The sequence below is a fragment of the Pan paniscus genome, chromosome 9 (assembly GCF_029289425.2).
Source record: "Pan paniscus chromosome 9, NHGRI_mPanPan1-v2.0_pri, whole genome shotgun sequence".
Classification (NCBI taxonomy): Eukaryota; Metazoa; Chordata; class Mammalia; order Primates; family Hominidae; genus Pan; species Pan paniscus.
Genome location: NC_073258.2, coordinates 7234310 through 7253720, shown reverse-complemented (window position 1 = coordinate 7253720; position 19411 = coordinate 7234310). Strand labels below are relative to the sequence as shown.

Sequence of the window (19411 nt, the reverse complement as noted above, 5' to 3'; positions counted from 1 at the left end):
AAGCAAAATTCATTGAACTATTAATTTATTTATAAGTCTCTCATTTTTTATCAATTTGTAAAAGCCACAAGTTTTAGTTGATACAAAAAAAAATAGAAACACCAAAGAGTTTGGTTGCTTCTGTGTTCCTCAAGGAGATTTGCACCAGAGACTGAGTTCTCACAGTAAAGAACTAGAGGTAATATCCGATGAAATTACAGGGGAGACATCATCTCAATTTATTTATAATACCTGGAACTATAGTTACATCAAAGGGTGATTATAAAATTAAATGAGATTATTTATGTAAAAATAGGAATACAAATAGTCTTGTTGTAGATACTGCTTCTAAACACACCCGCCCATTCAAATGGGTTATTGGAATCACATGGGTTTAATTATCAGTAAGATAGGTCACTTAAATCTGTTATTTAAGTCTTGTTTCACTTGAGATAATCACTCTAATTTTAGTCGCTTGTTTTTACTGATACAAACATAAGAGAATATGCTCATTTTATAGAGCAATAATAAAATAAAACATATAAAATAACTATCAATTGGCTGGCCATAGCAAGTATCCAGTAAATTCTGATACAACGAATAAACAACAACACATATAATCCCCGCTCCTTCTTCTTTTCTCTGTATGTCCACCTAAAGACCTGTGACCAACCTCAGGCAGCTAAAGGATCACTGTTTTCCCAACTGTAAGCCATGTATGTGATAACAGAAATTCATGTTCTACCCAGACAATAGGATTGGTTTTCAGTTTTTGATTTTTAACTCTCTATCTGATTTTCGTGTTTTCTAATGACCCAAGTACTATTGATAAGTAGTGCATTCTACTGAGGGGTGTGTGTTCTCTTATTCTGACCCAAGACAGTGAAAATGGATATTGCTTCTCTCATTCTTTCCTCAGGACAACAGAGAAAATCTGCATAACCCACAAACAAGGCTCTTTACTCTCAAAGTCACTTAAAATGATCAAACTAGACATTCTAGTGACCTGGTGGTTCTTGTCAAAAATCTCTCTCCCTAAATATGTTGCTAAGGGTTTGTTAGGGGCTGGAGGGAGGGCGATAGGGTGTTTTGTACTTCGGCCCATTAAAAACTCTTCCTTCTTAAGAGAGAAGTTGCCTCCGAAGGAAATAATTCCATAATTATCATTATTTGCTATTTGTGTTTTCTTTCAGGTTGTGTCTGTCTTTGTGAACTGAACTGTGAGTTTGTGTTAGTGTGAGCACATCCTTTTTTTTTTTTGAGTCAAACACTTGTACTTTTTAAGTATAGACTGTTATTATTGTTATCAGTATACTAACTTATTAAACCCTCTTGTCACTTCTATATTGTTGCTATTATCTCCATTGTACAGATAAGATGAGGAATATGAAGCATATATTAATTAATTTGAGCATGGCTACACAGCTAGTAGGTAAAATCCAGGATTTGAACTCAGGCTATAAAATCTCACAATCTACCACATTATGCTTTTCTAAAGACCCAAAGAAAACCTAAACAATTAGATAGGGTGATTGCTAGAAAAACATCAAGCAGATAGCAGAGGTAGAAGTTAAGCTGGGAAGGACTCAGGGTGAAGTGATTCCTTCTGGGAAGCAGGAATCTGAGAAAAAAGAAATCTGGAACCCAACACTGGACACAAGCACAGGGGACCTAGTCCTAGAGCCCAAACTTTTTGAAATACTCAATTCATTATATATTATTTTGCATCTTGCACTTTTCTAAGAATTATAGCCATAGAGAAATGGAGAACTCTACTTTTAAGAAACTCACAAGAGAAATAAGACAAAATAAATTGCAACAGTAAGAGCAAAAGCTGGTAAAGGTAACAAGGCAGGAACAATTTGTTGTGATAGTATTAACAATATAATGACCCAAGAGAGTGATCTAAAATACAGAGAAATTAGGCAGCTGCTTTGCACTAGACCTAGGGTACACAGTGGGAGCTTGATCAGGAGAGATGAGGGCAAGACCTCAACACTCCAACAGAGATCAAGGTTCGGGCACAACTAAGTCAGTAAAATTCTCTTAAATGATGGGTTATAGAGTCCTCTACTAGGAAAAAAAATTGGTCTCCGACTTGGATAAGGTGTCAATCAGCAGTCTTATCGGAATCTAAAGGATTAATTCAAAGAATGAGCCCAGCTGCCTAGCCTGGAATATTATGTCCCACTTCTGTTCATAGCCGCAACTATTAACCACTGTACTTGACTGCATTGCAGGCATTTGAATCTATTTAGCCTCCTGTGGTAGATTCTCAGATTCTAAAAGCACAAATTGTGGCCTCTTTTATTTATGTACGCTTCAGATTTATCAGGGCTTGGCACACAGTAGGTGCTCAAGAAATGATTATTGATTGATGAAACAATTGAGAATAACCGATATAACAAGCAGGATGTTGGAATATTAGGTTTTTTAAATATAAGGTTTATTCAGGCAGCATAATGTACTTCAAAGGTAGCAGTTAAGATATAATTAGAAATGTAAGAGACGTTTATATACAAAGTTCTGAATGTATATCACTTATGAGATACATTATTTGAAGGTCTTAGCACCTTTATTTTTAAATGTCAGGAACTATTAAGCTATGAACATCATAATAAGCATGGTGTGCATGAAGAAATATTGAATTGGCATGGTTAACCTAGAAAAGTGAATCACTACTCATGGAGAGCCATTAAGAGCCTATGGCAGGAGGCAACATGTGTATTGATCGTTTGTGGAAGTGAAGAGGGTGTGTAGAAGACGAGACCATCAGATTGACTTACCATGTTCTTACCTGGGCCCTTTCCTACTATTTTTGCTCATACACCACCCTCATTCTGGAGAAGAGAACTATCACCTGATTTGATCTCATACAATTGCCAGTACTTATGTCTTCCTCCAAATAGCAATTACATACCTTCTTCTGGAACAAATAAGAGGGACTGAGAGGCCCATTTCTAAGTGTGACCTACTGTCAAAAAATTGAATCCCAGAGTGAAATGGGAGAAACACCAGCAACATCATAAATATGCTGAGTTTTTCCTCAAAATCTGAAATGAAACTATTTAACAATTGCTTTTTTTTGTTTGTTTGTTTTTGAGACAGAGTCTCACTCTGTTGCCCAGGCTGGAGCGCAATGGCAATGGTGCAATCTTGGCTCACTGCAGCCTCCGCAGCCTCCACCTCCCAGGTTTAAGAGATTCTCCTGCCTCAGCCTCCCGAGTAGCTGGGATTATAGGCACGTGCCACCACACCCGGCTAATTTTTTGTATTTTTAGTAGAGACGGGGTTTCACTATGTTAGCCAGGATGGTCTCAATCTCCTGACCTTGTGATCGGCCCACGTTGGCCTCCCAAAGTGCTGGGATTACAGGCGTGAGCTACTGTACCTGGCCTAATTGCTTCTTAAATATAGTTGTGTATTATAATTTTCAATATGTATGCATCCATCTATTTAAATATCAAATGTTACATATTTAATAGGTCTTTTGTTATACATGCAATCTTCTTAACTATATTGTTATTTTAAACCTTCATCTGCTACTTAATATATATTCCATAAATATTTTATTAAACCAAGTAAACATATTCTGTGTGAATTCCTCTTCTTTAAAAGAGATATCCTTCACGCCTGTGAAGTGCTTCCCAGCACTTTAGGAGGCTGAGGCGGGCATATCACAAGGTCAGGAGATCGACACTATCCTGGCTAACACAGTGAAACCCCGTCTCTACCAAAAATACAAAAAATTAGCTGGGCGTGGTGGCAGGCACCTGTAGTCCCAGCTACTCAGGAGGCTGAGGCAGGAGAATCACTTGAACCCAGGAGGCAGAGGTTGCAGTGAGCCGAGATCATGCTACTGCAATCCAGCCTGGTGACAGAGCGAGACTCCATCTCAAAAAAAAAAAAAAAAAAAGGTGGGGAGATATCTTTACCTTCAGGAAATCAACTTGTATACTGGTAAAATACATGATAACCTAGCACGTGTAGCTCTATTCCTGTCAAAAAAAATGGGAATATAGTCAGGAACCTGCTACCGGCATCTTCTGGAGATTCCTATTTAAAGAATATAGTAACAGATACCCCAAAATCACTTTATTTTCCAGATAGAAATAGAGAATGAGGCATTTTGCAATTTAATTACAATAAAATGTAAGAGAAGAGGCTTTAGAAACATAAATCAAACCAATCAATCTGAAATTCATCTTGATTTAAAATTTTGCAATACAAAAATGCCACAGAGAAACACAACAATCTCTAACCTCAGTTACATATATTCAACATCCCCACATGTCACTCATTCAAATTAGAAGCTACTATTTTTCAACAAGACTTCTTAGTCAAATGTCTGATGTGAGTAGCTGTTTTAGAGAAAGCCAAACCAATCCTTTACTTTCACTTACCCACAAATAGATAAGTGGAGGAAAATCACAAAGAGAGAATCAGGCTCTTATTCTCTACCATGCAGGCTTGCTGGGAACTCATGCGTTAGGTAATACCAGGGCAAAAACTGAGACATGGTCAAAAGCTACATAATCATAGCTGTGGTCCCCTTGTATATCCTTCCATCCATCCATCCATTCAACACATGCTGACAACATTGAATATATTGTCTACTTGAGGTGAGAAAGCATCTCCAAAACACTGTTCATTCATTTCATTGAATGAAATCACATTGAGAATACTGAGGAAATACCCTGTTTTTGAGCCTAGCTCTCATCTTCCTAACCCTTCAAAATGCCTAAACCCAAACTGGCACCTCTAAAGCTCAAGATGAATTTATTCTGCTTTTCTTTTGACAATGCCAACTGTGTTGTAATTGCTGTTTCTGTAGTTGACTGTATCAAATGTTAAAAAAAATTAATGCTTCTTTGGATACTTATGCAGATACTATTTTTTTTCTGTACAGTTATCTACCAGGTCACAAATAGAAAATTAGGCAAATTTGAGAAGCAATGCCATTACTGGTAAAATGCTTCTGTGACTGAGCTTTTGCTTCTTAGAAGCCATTTTCCTTGTTTATGTGTGAATTGTGCATGTGGTAGCATCACACTACGCCAGCAACTAGAACCCTCGATTCTCTCAAATCTAGGGTTCTCATGTCACAGGCCATGAGCTCCCTCTGTGGAGGAATCTCAGTGAGATTCACAGAGGGAGCTCATGGCTTGTGACATGTCTCCTAAGAGTCTATTATACCCAGAAGTAAAATCTCTGTTAGCACAGCTGTTCTGAGAAAGCAGAAAGAATACAGAAGATTGAAGAGGAATAGGGTCATAGTGTCCCTTCTTCAGGAATTTTCCAATGTGCTGTGTGCCTGTTAAGTATTCTGGGAGAGAGCAGAACTGGATATCCATGTATCCTCAAACAATGGCACTAACTGTATCTTCTATACTTAGAACCAGCATGATATCCACGAAGAGCAGGGGATTTTGAGACAATAGCTGTGGATATAAATTCCAGATTTTTTATCTTAAACTAATCATTCAATATTCTAGTCCCTGAATTTCTTAATTCACAAATTGAAATTATGGTTATCCATTTCAAAGAACTGTGGTTTAAGCTAAGTAAAAGAAAGCATGTACTTAAAGGAGACAAATGCAGAACTTGAAGATAGTGGGTGCTCAGTAAACATTACTGTTCTTCTTTTTGTTATTAGAGAAGAAATACGGGTTGGCATGGGAGAGAAATGCAACAGAATATGATTGAATCAGGTAGACCCCAGCAGGAAGAAAAGCCCCCCATCACATTTCTTTTGATTTTGTTTGAAAGAGTTTGAGGATAGCCCTGCGGATTTGTTTAGTCTTCACACTATATATGATGGGGTTCAGCAGAGAGGGGCCAAGGAAATAGATGTTGGACAATAGTGGGTGGACATATTGGTGAAGCCTTGTGGAAAAATCTGTGGACAACTGAAAGAACAACCCAGGGAATGTAGAAGACTGCAACTGCCCCAATGTGAGATCCACAAGTGTCGAAGGCCTGCCTCCGTCCCTCTGAAGAGATGATGTTTAGTACAGAGTGGATTATCAGGATGTAGGAAAGCACAACACATGGTGTACCAACCCCGGTGACCAGAATGAGAACAGCTAAGCCTCCATAGCTGTTCATCCTTGAATCAGAACATGCAACTTTAAACGCATCAGGGTGGAAGCAGTAAGAATGGGAAAGGACATTGACTTTGCAAAATGACAGTCTCTTAATGAGAAAGAGGGATGGACAGAGGCTGATCAATGTTCTTAGGACTATTGCTACACCAATCTTTAGAATTCTGGAGTCTGTCAGGATGGTAGCATATCTGAGGGGTCTGCAAATGGCAACAAAGCGGTCAAAAGCCATGGCCATCAGTACTGAGGATTCCATAAAGCCAGAGCTGTGGAGCAAAAAGAGCTGGATGATACATGCATTGAGGATGATTTCACGTGCACTGAACCAGAGGACACTGAGGGTCGTGGGCATTGTGGAGAGGGTCAGCCCCAGGTCAGCGGCAGACAGCATGAAGAGAAAACAGAACATGGGTTCATGGAGGTTTGGCTCCAGAATAACAACCAATAGGATCATGCTGTTCCCTAAGAGAGCAACTGTGCTCAGAAGGAAGAAGGGAATTGAGATCCAGATGTGGAAGGCCTCCAGCCCAGGGAAGCCTGTTAGGAGGAAGATTGGGAACTCAGATGTGGTGTTGCTGAGGTGTGGCATGGTGAGCTGGTCAGTTAGTACCTGACTTCATTGAGCACCCATACTGAGCAGGGGAACTAAATTCCAAATCTACCTGTGCCTGAGAGATTGTTGGGAATGTTCTCTCCCAAATCTGTGGAGCCAGCCTAAGGGGAGAAAAATACAATAGCCCTCATTGATCAGTCATTTGGCTCCTGAAGCACTTCTCATACTCATAATCCTACCTCATCCTATCTCACAACAGTTTTGGTAAAAAAAAAAAAAAAAAAAAAAAAAAAGGATCAGCAGATCTTACTACCTTGCACTGTAAACTGAAAGAGGAAAAAGAGCTGAGATTGTGGTACATTGCTGATAGATCCCATCCTACTCTCATAGGAAGTTCACTGCATTTTCATCAGTTGTGAGAGCCAGAGATGGGAACCAGGCAAAGTCTCCAAGATTTTGGAGGGAGGATTGGCATTAAATTCTGAGTTGCAGTTATTCCTCTTCGTGCAGATAACTGTCCTTCCTACTAGAATCAGATCCAGAAAGAGGAAAACTCCCCATCTGCTTTCCTTTTGCCTGAGTCTCAGCTCTCCTCTTCCCTGGAGTCTGGATCTGCAGCAGCTCCTTACCTACTCCAGGGTCCTGCAGTTTCACACACACCCAGGCTGAGAGAGGAATTACAAGTAATCCACAGGTCAGGGCTTTATATTGAACCCCATAGAGACTTGTTCAGTTTCCCCAGGTCCATCAAGATTGGAGAAAAGGGAGAACTTTGAGAAAAAATAAATAAATAAAGCATGTTTTGCCAACTGGGCAAGGGATTGTCATCTGAGTAAGATTTCCTCAGGCAAAACCCTAGTGCCTCCCCAATAAAATCAATAAGATGGAGCCCCTGATCTGGAGACATGTCCCTGAACAGATCTATTAGACAGTAGAGGATACTAAAACATAGCAAAAACATATCCCAGAGGAGTAGGGTATGGTCTTGCAATTTTTAGTGAGGTTTAGAGAACTCTATCTGGTGCTTAATTATAGTTATCTCCTGCTTCAGTCATTTATCACCTCATGAGGCTGTTTGTTAAAAGCTGCATTCTATTTGCAGAATTTGAAAGGAAAAATATTTGGGCTGAAGGTTTTTATGTATAGTGAATTAGGATTTGTAATGATAGTTACGAAAATAATGAAATAATGTACAATAGCTAAGAATTTGAAAAGTCATGTAAGTAAAGTCAATTATGAGAAAGAAATAATCTAGTAGGCATGAGAAATACCCACTAAACCTAGAGGATGGTACAAAATACTGTTAATTTATCTACTGAGTTACCTTGTAGCTAATGAGTCTCGGACAGTAAGTATACATATCAAAAGGAATAGTCATTAATTATCTGTGTTCAAGGAACTTTAACTACAGAGTCTCATCTATACCTAAATATGAATTAGGGGACAAGATCTTGAACTTCAAGCTGATATAATAAGATGAGACATGGAGTACTTAAGAGAGAGGATAAATACATTTTTTAATTTGTTAACAATGCAAATTATGGCTAGTACAGTGATCAACTGTCTGCTCTTTCCCAGAACTGAAGGGTTTCTTGGAATGTGAGACTTTCAGTGACAGTCTTGGGCAAACTGGGATGGTTGGTTATCTTACTAGAGGCCTGAGGGTAGCAGACTGTATTTTGCAGAGATGGTCACACCAGTATATATCAACCCACATGCATTTCTTACAAGCAACATTGACACCTGTCTATCAAGAAATGAAGTCTATGTTGCCTCCCCTTGAATCTGGATGGGCCTGTGACTCTGGCAAAATTGATGTTTTGTGAAAACATTCAAAATCTTCTCTTTCCGCCATCTTGAAATATGCAACACATTTACAATAGCCCAATTTGATCATTATACTATGTACACATGCATTGAAACATAACATTGTACTCAGTAAATATGTACAATTATTATGTGTCATTTATTAGTAAACATTTTTAAAGAATAATGCTATGTGCCTATGTTAGTTTCCCAGAATTTCCATGACAAATTACCACAAACTTGGTGGCTTAAAACAAATCAAATGTACCATCTCTGTTCTAGAAGCCAGAGTCCAAAATCAAGGTGTCAAGAGCCCACACATTCTCCAAAGAATCTAGCAGAGAATGTTTCCTTGCCTATTCCAGCTGTCATGGCTTCAGATCTTTCTTGGCATGTGGCTACATGATGCTAATCTCAGCTTTTATCTTCACATGGCCTTCTCCTTTTCTGTCTCTTAAAAGGACAATTGTCATTGGATTTAGGACTCACCTGGTTCATCCAGGATGATCTCATCTTGTGATCATTACCATAATTATATCTGCAAAGACCCCTTTTCCAAATAAGGTTATATTCACAGGTACCAAAGATTACAACTTGGGCATAGCTTTTAGAGGTACACCATTCAATTCACTAGAGTATCTTTTAAGGCTAATTCTGATTCCTACAGATTCCTTGTGCACTTGGAACACTCACCTTGGAAACCAGCCACCATGATGTGAAGAAACCCAGCTGTGTCATGGAAAAGCCACATGTATGTGTTCTGATCAGTGCCCCAGCTGAAATGCTAGCCAATAACCATTATTAACTGCCAGATATTGTAAATGAGGAGGCCTTCAGATGACTTCAGTCTCCAGCCTTTGAATTATACTAACTGATCCTGTTCCTGAATGCAGCAAACTATGCTTTACCAAGCCTTGCCTGCACTTCAGAGTTGTGAGCAATAAAATGTCACTATTTTAAACCACTAAATTTGGGGTATTAGTCCATTTTCACATTTCTGATAAAGACATACCTGAGACTGGGCAATTTACAAAAGAAAGAGGTTTAACTGGACTTAAAGTTCCACATGGCTGGGGAAACCTCACAATCATGGTGGAAGACAAGGAGCAAGTCACATCTTACATGGATGGCAGCAGGCAAAGAGAGAATGAGCGCCAACAGAAACAGGTTTCCCCTTATCAAACCATCAGATCTTGTGAGACTTATTCACTACCATGAGAACAGTATGGAAAGACCTGTCCCCATAATTCAATTACCTCCCACAGGATCCCTCCCACAACACATGGAAATTATGGGAGATACAAGATGAGATTTGGGTGGGGACACAGAGCCAAACCACATCATTCCACCCCAGCCCCTCCTAAATCTCACTTCTTCACATTTCAACATCAATCATGCCTTCCCAACAGTCCCACAAAGTCTTAGCTCATTTCAGCATCAACTCAAAATTCCACAGTCCAAAGTCTCATCCAAGACAAGGCAAGTCCCTTCTGCTTATGAGCCTGTAAAATCGAAAGCAAGTTAGTTTCTTGCTAGGTAGAATGGGGGTACAGGCATTGGGTAAATACAGCCATTCCAAATGGGAGAAATTGGCCAAAACAAAGGGGTTACAAGCCCCACACAAATCCGAAATCCAGCAGGGCATTCAAATCTTAAATCTCCAAAATTATCTCCTTTGACTCTATGTCTCCCATCTGGGTCACACTGATGCAAGAGGTGGGTTCCCATGATCTTGGGCATGTCTGCCCCTGTGGCTTCACAAGGTACATCCTCCCACCTGGTTGCTTTCACAGGCTGGTGTTGAGTGCAGCTTTTCCAGGAGCACGGTGCAAGCTACTGGTGGATCTATCATTCTGGGGTCTGGAGGATCGTGTCCCTCTTCTCATAGCTCCACTAGGTGGTGCCCCAGTAGGGGCTCTGTGTGGGGACTTCAACCCCACATTTTCCTTCTGCACTGCCCTAGCAAAGGTTCTCCTTGACAGCCCCACCCCTACAGCCAACTTCTGCCTGGGTATCCAGGCATTTCCATACATCTTCTGAAATCTAGGCAGAGATTCTCAAACCTCAGTTCTTAACTTCTGTGCACTTGCAAGCTCAGCATCACGTGAAAGCTGCCAAGACTTGAGCCTTGCACCCTCTGAAGCCACAGCCACAGCTCTACATTGGCCCCTTTCAGCCATGTCTGGAGCAGCTGGGATGCAGGGCACCAAGTCCCTAGACTGCACACAGCACAGAGACCTTGGGCCTGGCCCAATATACCACTTTTTCCTCCTAAACCTTCAGGCTGTGATGGGAGGGGCCACAAAGGTCTCTGACATGCCCTGGAGACATTTTCCCCGTTGTCTTGGGAATTAACATTTGGCTCCTTCTTACTTATGCAAATTTGTGCAGCTGGCTTGGATTTCTCCTCAGAAAATGAGAATTTCTTTCCTATCCCATTGTCAGGCTGCAAATGTTCTGAACTTTTATGCTTTGTTTCCCTTTTAAAATTGAATGCCTTCAGCAGCACCCAAGTCTCCTCTTGAATGCTTTGCTGCTTAGAAATTTCTTCCTCCAGATACCCTAAATTATCTCTGTTAAGTTCAAAGTTTCACAAATCTCTAGGGTGGGGCAAATTACCACCAGTCTTTTTGCTAAAACATAACAAGAGTCACCTTTGCTCCAATTCCCAACAAGTTCCTCATCTCCATCCAAGACCACCTCAGCCTGGGTTTCATTGTCCGTATCATTATCAGCATTTTTGTCAAAGCCATTCAACAAGACTCTAGGGAGTTCTAAACTTTCCCACATTTTCCTGTCTTCTTCTGAGCCCTCAAACTGTTCGAGCCTCTGCCTGTTACCCAGTTCCAAAGTCACTTCCATATTTTTGGGGTCTCTTTTCAGCAGTGTCCTGCTCTACTGGTACCAATTTACTGCATTAGTCTATTGTCATGCTGCTGATAAAGACATACCCAAGACTGAGCAATTTACAAAAGAAAGAGGTTTAATTGGACTTACAGTTCCATTTGGCTAGGGAAGCCTCACAATCATGGTGGAAGGCAAGGAAGAGCAAGTTATGTCTTACATGGAAGGGAGCAGGCAAATAGAGAATGAGTTCCAAATAAAAAGGGTTTCCCCTTATCAAACCATCAGCTCTTGGGAGACTTATTCACTACCATGAGAACAGTATGGGAAAGACCTGCCCCCATAATTCAATCACTTCCTACCAGGTCCCTCCCACAACAGGTGGGAATTATGGGAGCTACAAGATGAGATTTGGGTGGGGACACAGAGACAAACCACATCAGGGTGGTATTTTATACAACAATATATAATCAGAATGGTTTTAAAATAATATTAAAATTACAGTTTAATACTTGATTATGCAATTAGTTTTTAAGGCAGGTTTGGTGAGATAAAATTATACATACAATAAGTAACCCTTTTTTGTGTACAGAATTCAAAGTTTCATCAGATTTATGCAGTCGTACAACCATCACCACAATCAAAATAGATAACACTTTCATTAGTCAAAATATTCTCTTATGCATCTATAAAATAAGCCCTCTTTTCTACCCCCAGCCCCTGGCTGGAGCTGTAAACTCCTATACTTTAATCTTTTCTAGAATTTTATATATATGGAAACATATAGTCGCTGTAGGTAACTTCTTTTGCTTTGCATGATACTTTTGAAATTCAGCCATTTTATTTCATGCATCAAGTTTTATTGCTGAGTATTATTACATAGCATATATAGTTATGTAATTAAATATTTAAATTTGCATATCTACAGATATATATTTACCTATAAAGATTTATTTATAGATACATTAATTTATATATTTATAAATATATGTTTATATATTATATTTTAAAATTACTTTCCCATCTGTGTTGTTTCTAGTTTTATACTACTATGGAGAAATATGTACTTCAGTACTTTGCAAAAAAATATGTTTTCTTTTCTCACAGGTAAATACCTAGGTGAAGTTTCTGGCTCATATGCTAACTGCATGTTTAGATTTATAAGAACCTGCTGAACTGTTTCCAAAGTGACATCTTTCATTTCCACTAGCCATAATGTATGAGTACAGATTTCACTGTATCCTTTTTACATATAACCAATAAAATAATTACATGCAAAAATAAACAAAAATCAATAAGAAAATAGATAATCTTGAGAAAAAAACAGATTAAACTTTTTAACAATTACTTTACAAAAGAAGATATCCATGTGTCCAATACACACAGGAAAATGCATCCAACTTTAAGGAAATGTAAATTAAAAACATAACATAACACCACTACATATATGCCAGAGTGGCTAAAATTGGAGACAATACCAAGTGTTAGTGATGATGCAGATACTAAAATTCTCATGCACTGCTTGTGGGAGGGTTGTTTGCTATATCCTTACAAAAACCTTTTTGGTCATATATGTTAAAACTGCATTCCTTATGAACTAGAAATGTTATTTCTTGATAAACCCCAACAGAAATGTGTTCATGGGCTTACAAAGGGAATATGCAAGAAAGTTTACAATAACAATATTTGTAGTAATTCAAAATTGAAAAATAAAAACAAAATGACCAACAATAGTCAACAAACTGATAAGTTGATGTATTCCCACAAATGGAATTCTATGCAATGATGATAATGAGAAAAACTACTACATACAGCAACATGGATGAATATACAATCACTCATTTCAACATTGAGTAAAAAACTCAAGGAGCAAAAATGTATGTACTGTTTAATTCAATTTATACAAAGTTCAGTTACTGGAAAAAAATACGGTGCTTCAGTAAGGAGGCTGGTTGCCATTGAGGAGGTTTTGACTTGAAGGAGAGATGTCAGTAATGCTCTGTGTCTTAAGCTTGGTGATGGTTAATGGTTCTATTCCATTTGCTAGGATTCATTAAGCTAAGGAATATGTTGAACAACTTGATAACAATAAATTTGAAAACTTAGATGAAATTTGACATTTTCTTAAAAATAGGACTGAGCTAAACTAACGTAAGGAAGAAAGAAATTCAAACGTTAATTCAAAAAGTTTTCTGAAATGAAATAATTCAGCTTCAGAGGTGTTTGCTAGTGAATTATCCAAAGAATGTAAGGGAAAAATAGAACAATAAAATAAAAAACACTAAGTGTACAAACACTTCTAAAGTGGGTAAGAAAAGAATACTTCCCAACTTATTTTGTGAGTCCACAAAACTTGAAAGGGCATTACAAAACAAGAAAAATTAAAATGAAAATTCTCATTAACTTAGAGGCAAAACTTTCAAACAAAATATTATCAAAAATAACTCAGTAAGAATATTTAAAAATCATGCAACGTATCTTACCACATTAATAAAATAAAGAGAAAAACTACATTATTCTCCATATGAAAAAAGTGATGAATCTAAATTGATATTCACGGTAACTTAGTAAACCAGAAATAGAAAATTTCTCTTCAAAAATCATACTTAATGTTGAAATGTTTAAGTATTCCCTCTGCATTTGGTCAAAGGATAATGATGCCTAACATCACCACTTCTACTTAACTTTGTATCTGAGACCTTAAGAATTGAAATGAGGCAAGAAAAGTAAAATACCTCAGCAGAGTAAAGGAAAAGAAAATAAAACTTAAATTATTCACAGATGACATGACTGTGCATTTACATAATCAGGAAGAACAAGAGGCATAGCACTACATACAATAATTGACATGAATGAATAAATGATTATTAGTAGTTGGTGTTATTAAGCAAGATAACTGGATACAAAAAACAGTATTAAACTATCAATTGTATGTCTATAAATCAATAACAAAAATAAATTTCTAAGATGATATTATTTAAAATAGCATCAGAAATCATGCAACTGGGAATCAAATATGTGAAAGGTTTTGATAGAAAAAACTATTAATCATCAGAAATTGAAGACACATACACATATTTATCATGTTCATGAATTATAAGGTTTAATATTTTAAACAAGTAAGTTCTTTCAAAAATGGCATATATATGTAATCCCAAATCAACATTTTAGCAGGTTTTCCTACAGTGGTTATTCTAAAATTTATGTGAAAATGTGAAGTATATAGAATTGCCCAGGCACTGCTGCAAAAGAATAAAGTTGAAGCTTTATTCTTATAATACCAGGCATCAAAGCATATTAGAGGGATAGTGCAGTATTGGTGCAAGGAAAGACACATAGGCAAATGGGACACACCAGGAAATCTAGAAAGAAACCCACATATAGGCATTTGATAGATAGCAAAAGTGATATCACAATGCAATAACAAGAGAATGTTTATTTTAATAACGAATACCAGATCTATTGGATATCCATGTGGAAATCAACGACATGATGAAGTCATGATGAAGGTAAAAGGGCACAACTCAACGGAAAATAGGCAAAAGGCTTGGAGAGGCATTTCTTAAAAGGGAGTATCCAAACAGCACAAAATATATCAAATGTTGTTTCACCCTAGTCATAAAGAAATTAAAATTAAAACTCCAATGAAGTATCAGTGAACACCCATAAGAAAGGATAAAACAAAAACAGAAATGACACTTATAGAGAAATATGTGAATTGATTTGAACTGCCATGCACTGCCATATACACTGTGGGAGTATATATGGCTATACACGATTTCTGTGGAAAACTTTTTGGCCATATCTACTAAAGCCAAACAAAAACCTACTCAGTCATCCAACAATTCCACTCTCAGGTATATAACCATTGAAAAGCTATGCATATGTTACGCATGTTTTGTAATGCCAAGCACAATAATATTCATAGCAGAATTATTCACAATAGAAAATGGGAGAAACAACAACATCCATCAACAACAGGATGGAAAAGTTAATTAAGGTGAGGTATAGTCATACGCTGGAACATTATAAGGCAATAAAAAGCAAAGAACTATAACTATACACACTCTGCGGAAGAATTCCTCAGACACAATGTTAATATAAATACAGCACTGATCCAATCAGATAACATCCAAAAACAGGCAAAACTAACCTATTTGGATAGAAGTGAGGAGAGTGATCACCTTTGAGGAGAAAGGAATAGTGGCTGAAATATCTTAAAAGGTGGTTTCTTCTGTTAGTAATTTTTCATTTCTTTATCTGGATGGTGGTAACATGGATGTATTCAAATGTGAAAATTCAACCAGTTTGCTTGTAATCTGCATACTGTGATGTATGTATACTTCAATAAAAGAATTACTTACAAATATTTAAGGATAAATTCTTTATTTTACCTTCTATGCCTATGGCTTTCAGAAATGACCTAGGTATACAACTGTCTACTTGGGAAAATATTTTAAAATCTTCAGACAAATCTGTGTTTGAATTTTACCTCTGATACTCATTATCTATATAAAGTTTAACAGGGTCCTTAACCTTTATGATTCTTAACTTCTAGACATATGAAGTTAAAACATCATTTTTACTTACAGTAGCTAGAGGGGACCAAATCTCATGGCACATAGGTGCTCAGTAAATGAGGTTACTATGCCTAATCTTCATTTCATGTCCGAGGAAACTGAGATTCAGGGAGGTTAATCAAATTTTGCAAAGAATTACAAGTAGCTATTGGAAAAATCAGGAAGAAGAGAACCTAGAATTCTGTCCTAATACCCTTGTATTTTAAGAATTTTCAATCTTTATATCACAAGTCCCATTGTCCAAGGGTAATTCAACTGGTGTGTGGTAAGCATAGTATACATATTTTTTAAGTTTAACTCCTCAACATCACTAATTGTATTAGGCTGTTTTCACACTGCTATAAAGAACCACCTGAGACTAGGTAATTTATAAAGAAAAGAGATTTAGTGAACTCACAGTTCCACAGGATTAACAGGAAGTATGACTGGGAGGACTCGGGAAACTTACATTCATGGTAGAAGGCAAAGAGGAAACAAGCATGTCTTACCACGGTGCAGCAGGAGAGAAAGATAGCAAAGGGGGAAATGCCACACACTTTCAAACAACCAGATATCATGAGAACTCACTTATTATCATGAGAACACAACAAGAAATCTGCCCCCATGATTCAATCACCTCCCACCAGGCCCCTCCCTTGACACTTTGGAGATTACAATTTGAAATGAGATTTAGGTAGGGGGCACAGAGCCAAACCATATCACTAATCATCAGAGAAGTACAAATTAAAGCCACAATGAGATATAATCTTGAACCAGTCAGAAATGCTATTATTAAAAAGTCAAAAAATAACACATGTTGGGGAGGATTCAGAGAAAAGAAAATGCTTATACAGTCTTGGTGGGAATACAAGTACAATCTCTATGGAAAACGGTATGAAGGTTTCTTAAAGAACTAAACATAGAACTGTTATTTGATCCAGTAATCTCACTACTGGGCATCTACTCAAAGGAGAAGAAATTAGTATATAAAAAAGATACCATCACTCACATGTTTATCACAACACTATTCACAATTACAAAGATATGAATCAACCTGGGTGTCCATCAAAGAATGACTAGATTAAGAAAATGTGGCATATGTGCACAATGGAATACTACTTGGTCACAAAAAAGAACAAAACTCTGTGTTTTGAAGCAAAACAGATGAAACTGGAGGCCATGATCTTAAGAGAAGCAACTCAGAAATAAAGTCAAGTACTGGGTGTTCTCAGTTATAAATGAGAGCTAAACAATGTTTACACATGGACATGGACTGTGGAATGATAGACACTGGAGACTTGGAAGGGTAGGGGAGTGAAATGAGCATGAATAATAATAAATTACTTAATAAGTATAATGTACATTATTCACATAATGGTTACATTCAAAACCCAGACTTCACCACTATACAATATATGCATGTAACAAAACCATACTTGTACCCCTTAAATTTATACAGAATAAAGGCCTCGCTCCTTCTCTCTCTCTCTCTCTCTCTCTCTCTCTCTCTCACTCACTTCCTCTCTTTCCATGTACTCTCTGCACTCGCTTGACTACCCTTCACTTTCAGCCATGAGTGGAAGCAACATGAGGCCCTCACCAGAAGCTGAGCTGATGCTGACACCATGCTTTCTGTACAGCCTGCAGAACCATGAGCCAAATAAACCTCTGTTTCTTTACAAATTACCCAGCCTCAGGTATTCTTTTACAGGAACACAAAACAGGCTAAAACATAGATCATCAGCTGGGTTGCAGTTACATATGATATATCATTGAGCAGTCAAATCAATGTGCAGAAGTCACAAGCATTCTGATACATCAACAACTGGCAAGAAGAGAGCCAAATAATGAATGAACTCCCATTCACAATTGCTACAAATAGAATAAAATATCTAGGAATACAATTAATAAGGGAAGTGAAAGACCTCTTCGAGGAGAACTACAAACCATGGCTCAAGGAAACCAGAGAGGACACAAATGGAAAAATATTCCATGTTCATGGATAGGAAGAATCAATATCATGAAAACGGCCACACTATCCAAAGTAATTTATAGATTCAATGCTATTCCCAATAAATTACCACTGACATTCTTCACAGAATTAGAAAAACTATTTTAAAATTAATATGGAACCAGAAAAGAGCCTGTATAGCCAAGACAATCCTAAGAAAAAGAACAAAGCTGTAGGTATCATACTATAGGACTTCAAACTTTACTATAAGGCTGCAATAACCAAAACAGCATGGTACTGGTACAAAAACAGACACATAGACCAATGGAACAGAATAGAGAACTCAGAAATAAGATCACATATCTACAACCATGTGATCTTCAACAATCCTGACAAAAATAAGCAATGGGAAAAGGAACCCCTATTTAATAAATGGTGTTGGGAGAACTAGCTATCCATTTGCAAAAAATTGAAACTGGACCCCTTCCTCACATCTTACACAAAAATTAACTCATGATGGATTAAAGACTTAAATGTAAAATCCAAAACTATAAAAACCCTAGAAGAAAATCTAGGCAATACCATTCAGGACATAGGCACAGGAAAAGATTTCATGATGAAATTGCCAAAAGCAATTGCAACAAAGGAAAAATTGACAAACAGGATCTAATTAAACTAAAGAGCTTCTGCACAGCAAAAGAAACTATCATCAGAGTGAACAGGCAACCTACAGAGTGGGAGAAAAAATTTTGCCATCTATTCATCCAACAAAGGCCTAATATCCAGAATCTACAAGGAACTCAAACAAATTCACAAGACAAAAACAAGCAACCCCATTAAAAAGTGGGCAAAGGGCATAAACAGACACTTCTCAAAAGAAGACATTCATGCAGCCAACAAACATATGAAAAACAGCTCAATATCACTGATCACTAGAGAAATGCAAATCAAAGCCACAAGGAGATACCATCTCACACCAGTCAGAATGGCCATTATTAAAAAGTCAAGAAACAGAAGCTGGTGAGGTCGTGGAGAAATAGGAATGCTTTTACATTGTTGGTCAGAATGTAAATTAGTTCAACCATTTTGGAAGATGGTGTGGCGATTCCTCAACCAGAAATACCATTTGACCCAGCAATCCCATTACTGGGTATATACTCAAAGGAATAGAAATTATTCTGTTACAAAGAAACATGTACATGTATGTTCATTGCAGCATTGTTCGCAATAGTAAGGACATGGAGTTAATTCAAATGCCCACTAATGATAGACTGGATAAAGAAAATGTGGTACATATAAACCATGGAGTACTATGCAGTTATAAAAAGGAATGAGATCATGTTCTTTTCAGGGACATGGATGAGGCTGGAAGACATTATCCTCAGCAAACTAATGCAGGAACAGAAAACCAAACACTGCATGTTCTCACTTATAAGTGGGAGCTGAACAATGAGATCACATGGACACAGAAAGGAGAACAACACACACTGGGGCCCGTCAGGGGGTGAGGTGGGGGCAAAGGGAGAGTATTAGGAAAAATAGCTAATGCATTCTGGGCTTAATACCTAGGTGATGGGTGGATAGTCGCAGCAAACCACCATGGCACATGTTTACC

General features: G+C 37.6%; 2 protein-coding genes across 2 annotated transcripts in view; both read right to left on the bottom strand.

The window, feature by feature from the left end:
- The window catches only part of MMP26 (matrix metallopeptidase 26), a 280854-nt gene that overhangs the window by 192577 nt on the left and 68866 nt on the right, over positions 1-19411 (bottom strand). The gene's annotated exons all lie outside the window — the stretch shown is intronic.
- On the bottom strand, positions 5762-7675 carry LOC134731161 (olfactory receptor 51F1-like). Its single transcript, XM_063607948.1, has one exon. The coding sequence runs from the start codon at positions 6670-6672 to the stop codon at positions 5788-5790; it is 885 nt and encodes a 294-aa protein (XP_063464018.1). The 5' UTR covers positions 6673-7675; the 3' UTR covers positions 5762-5787.

Coding starts and splice junctions, on each gene's coding strand:
- LOC134731161 (XM_063607948.1), bottom strand. CDS start 6,672: ATGCCACACCTCAGCAACACCACATCTGAGTTCCCAATCTTCCTCCTA.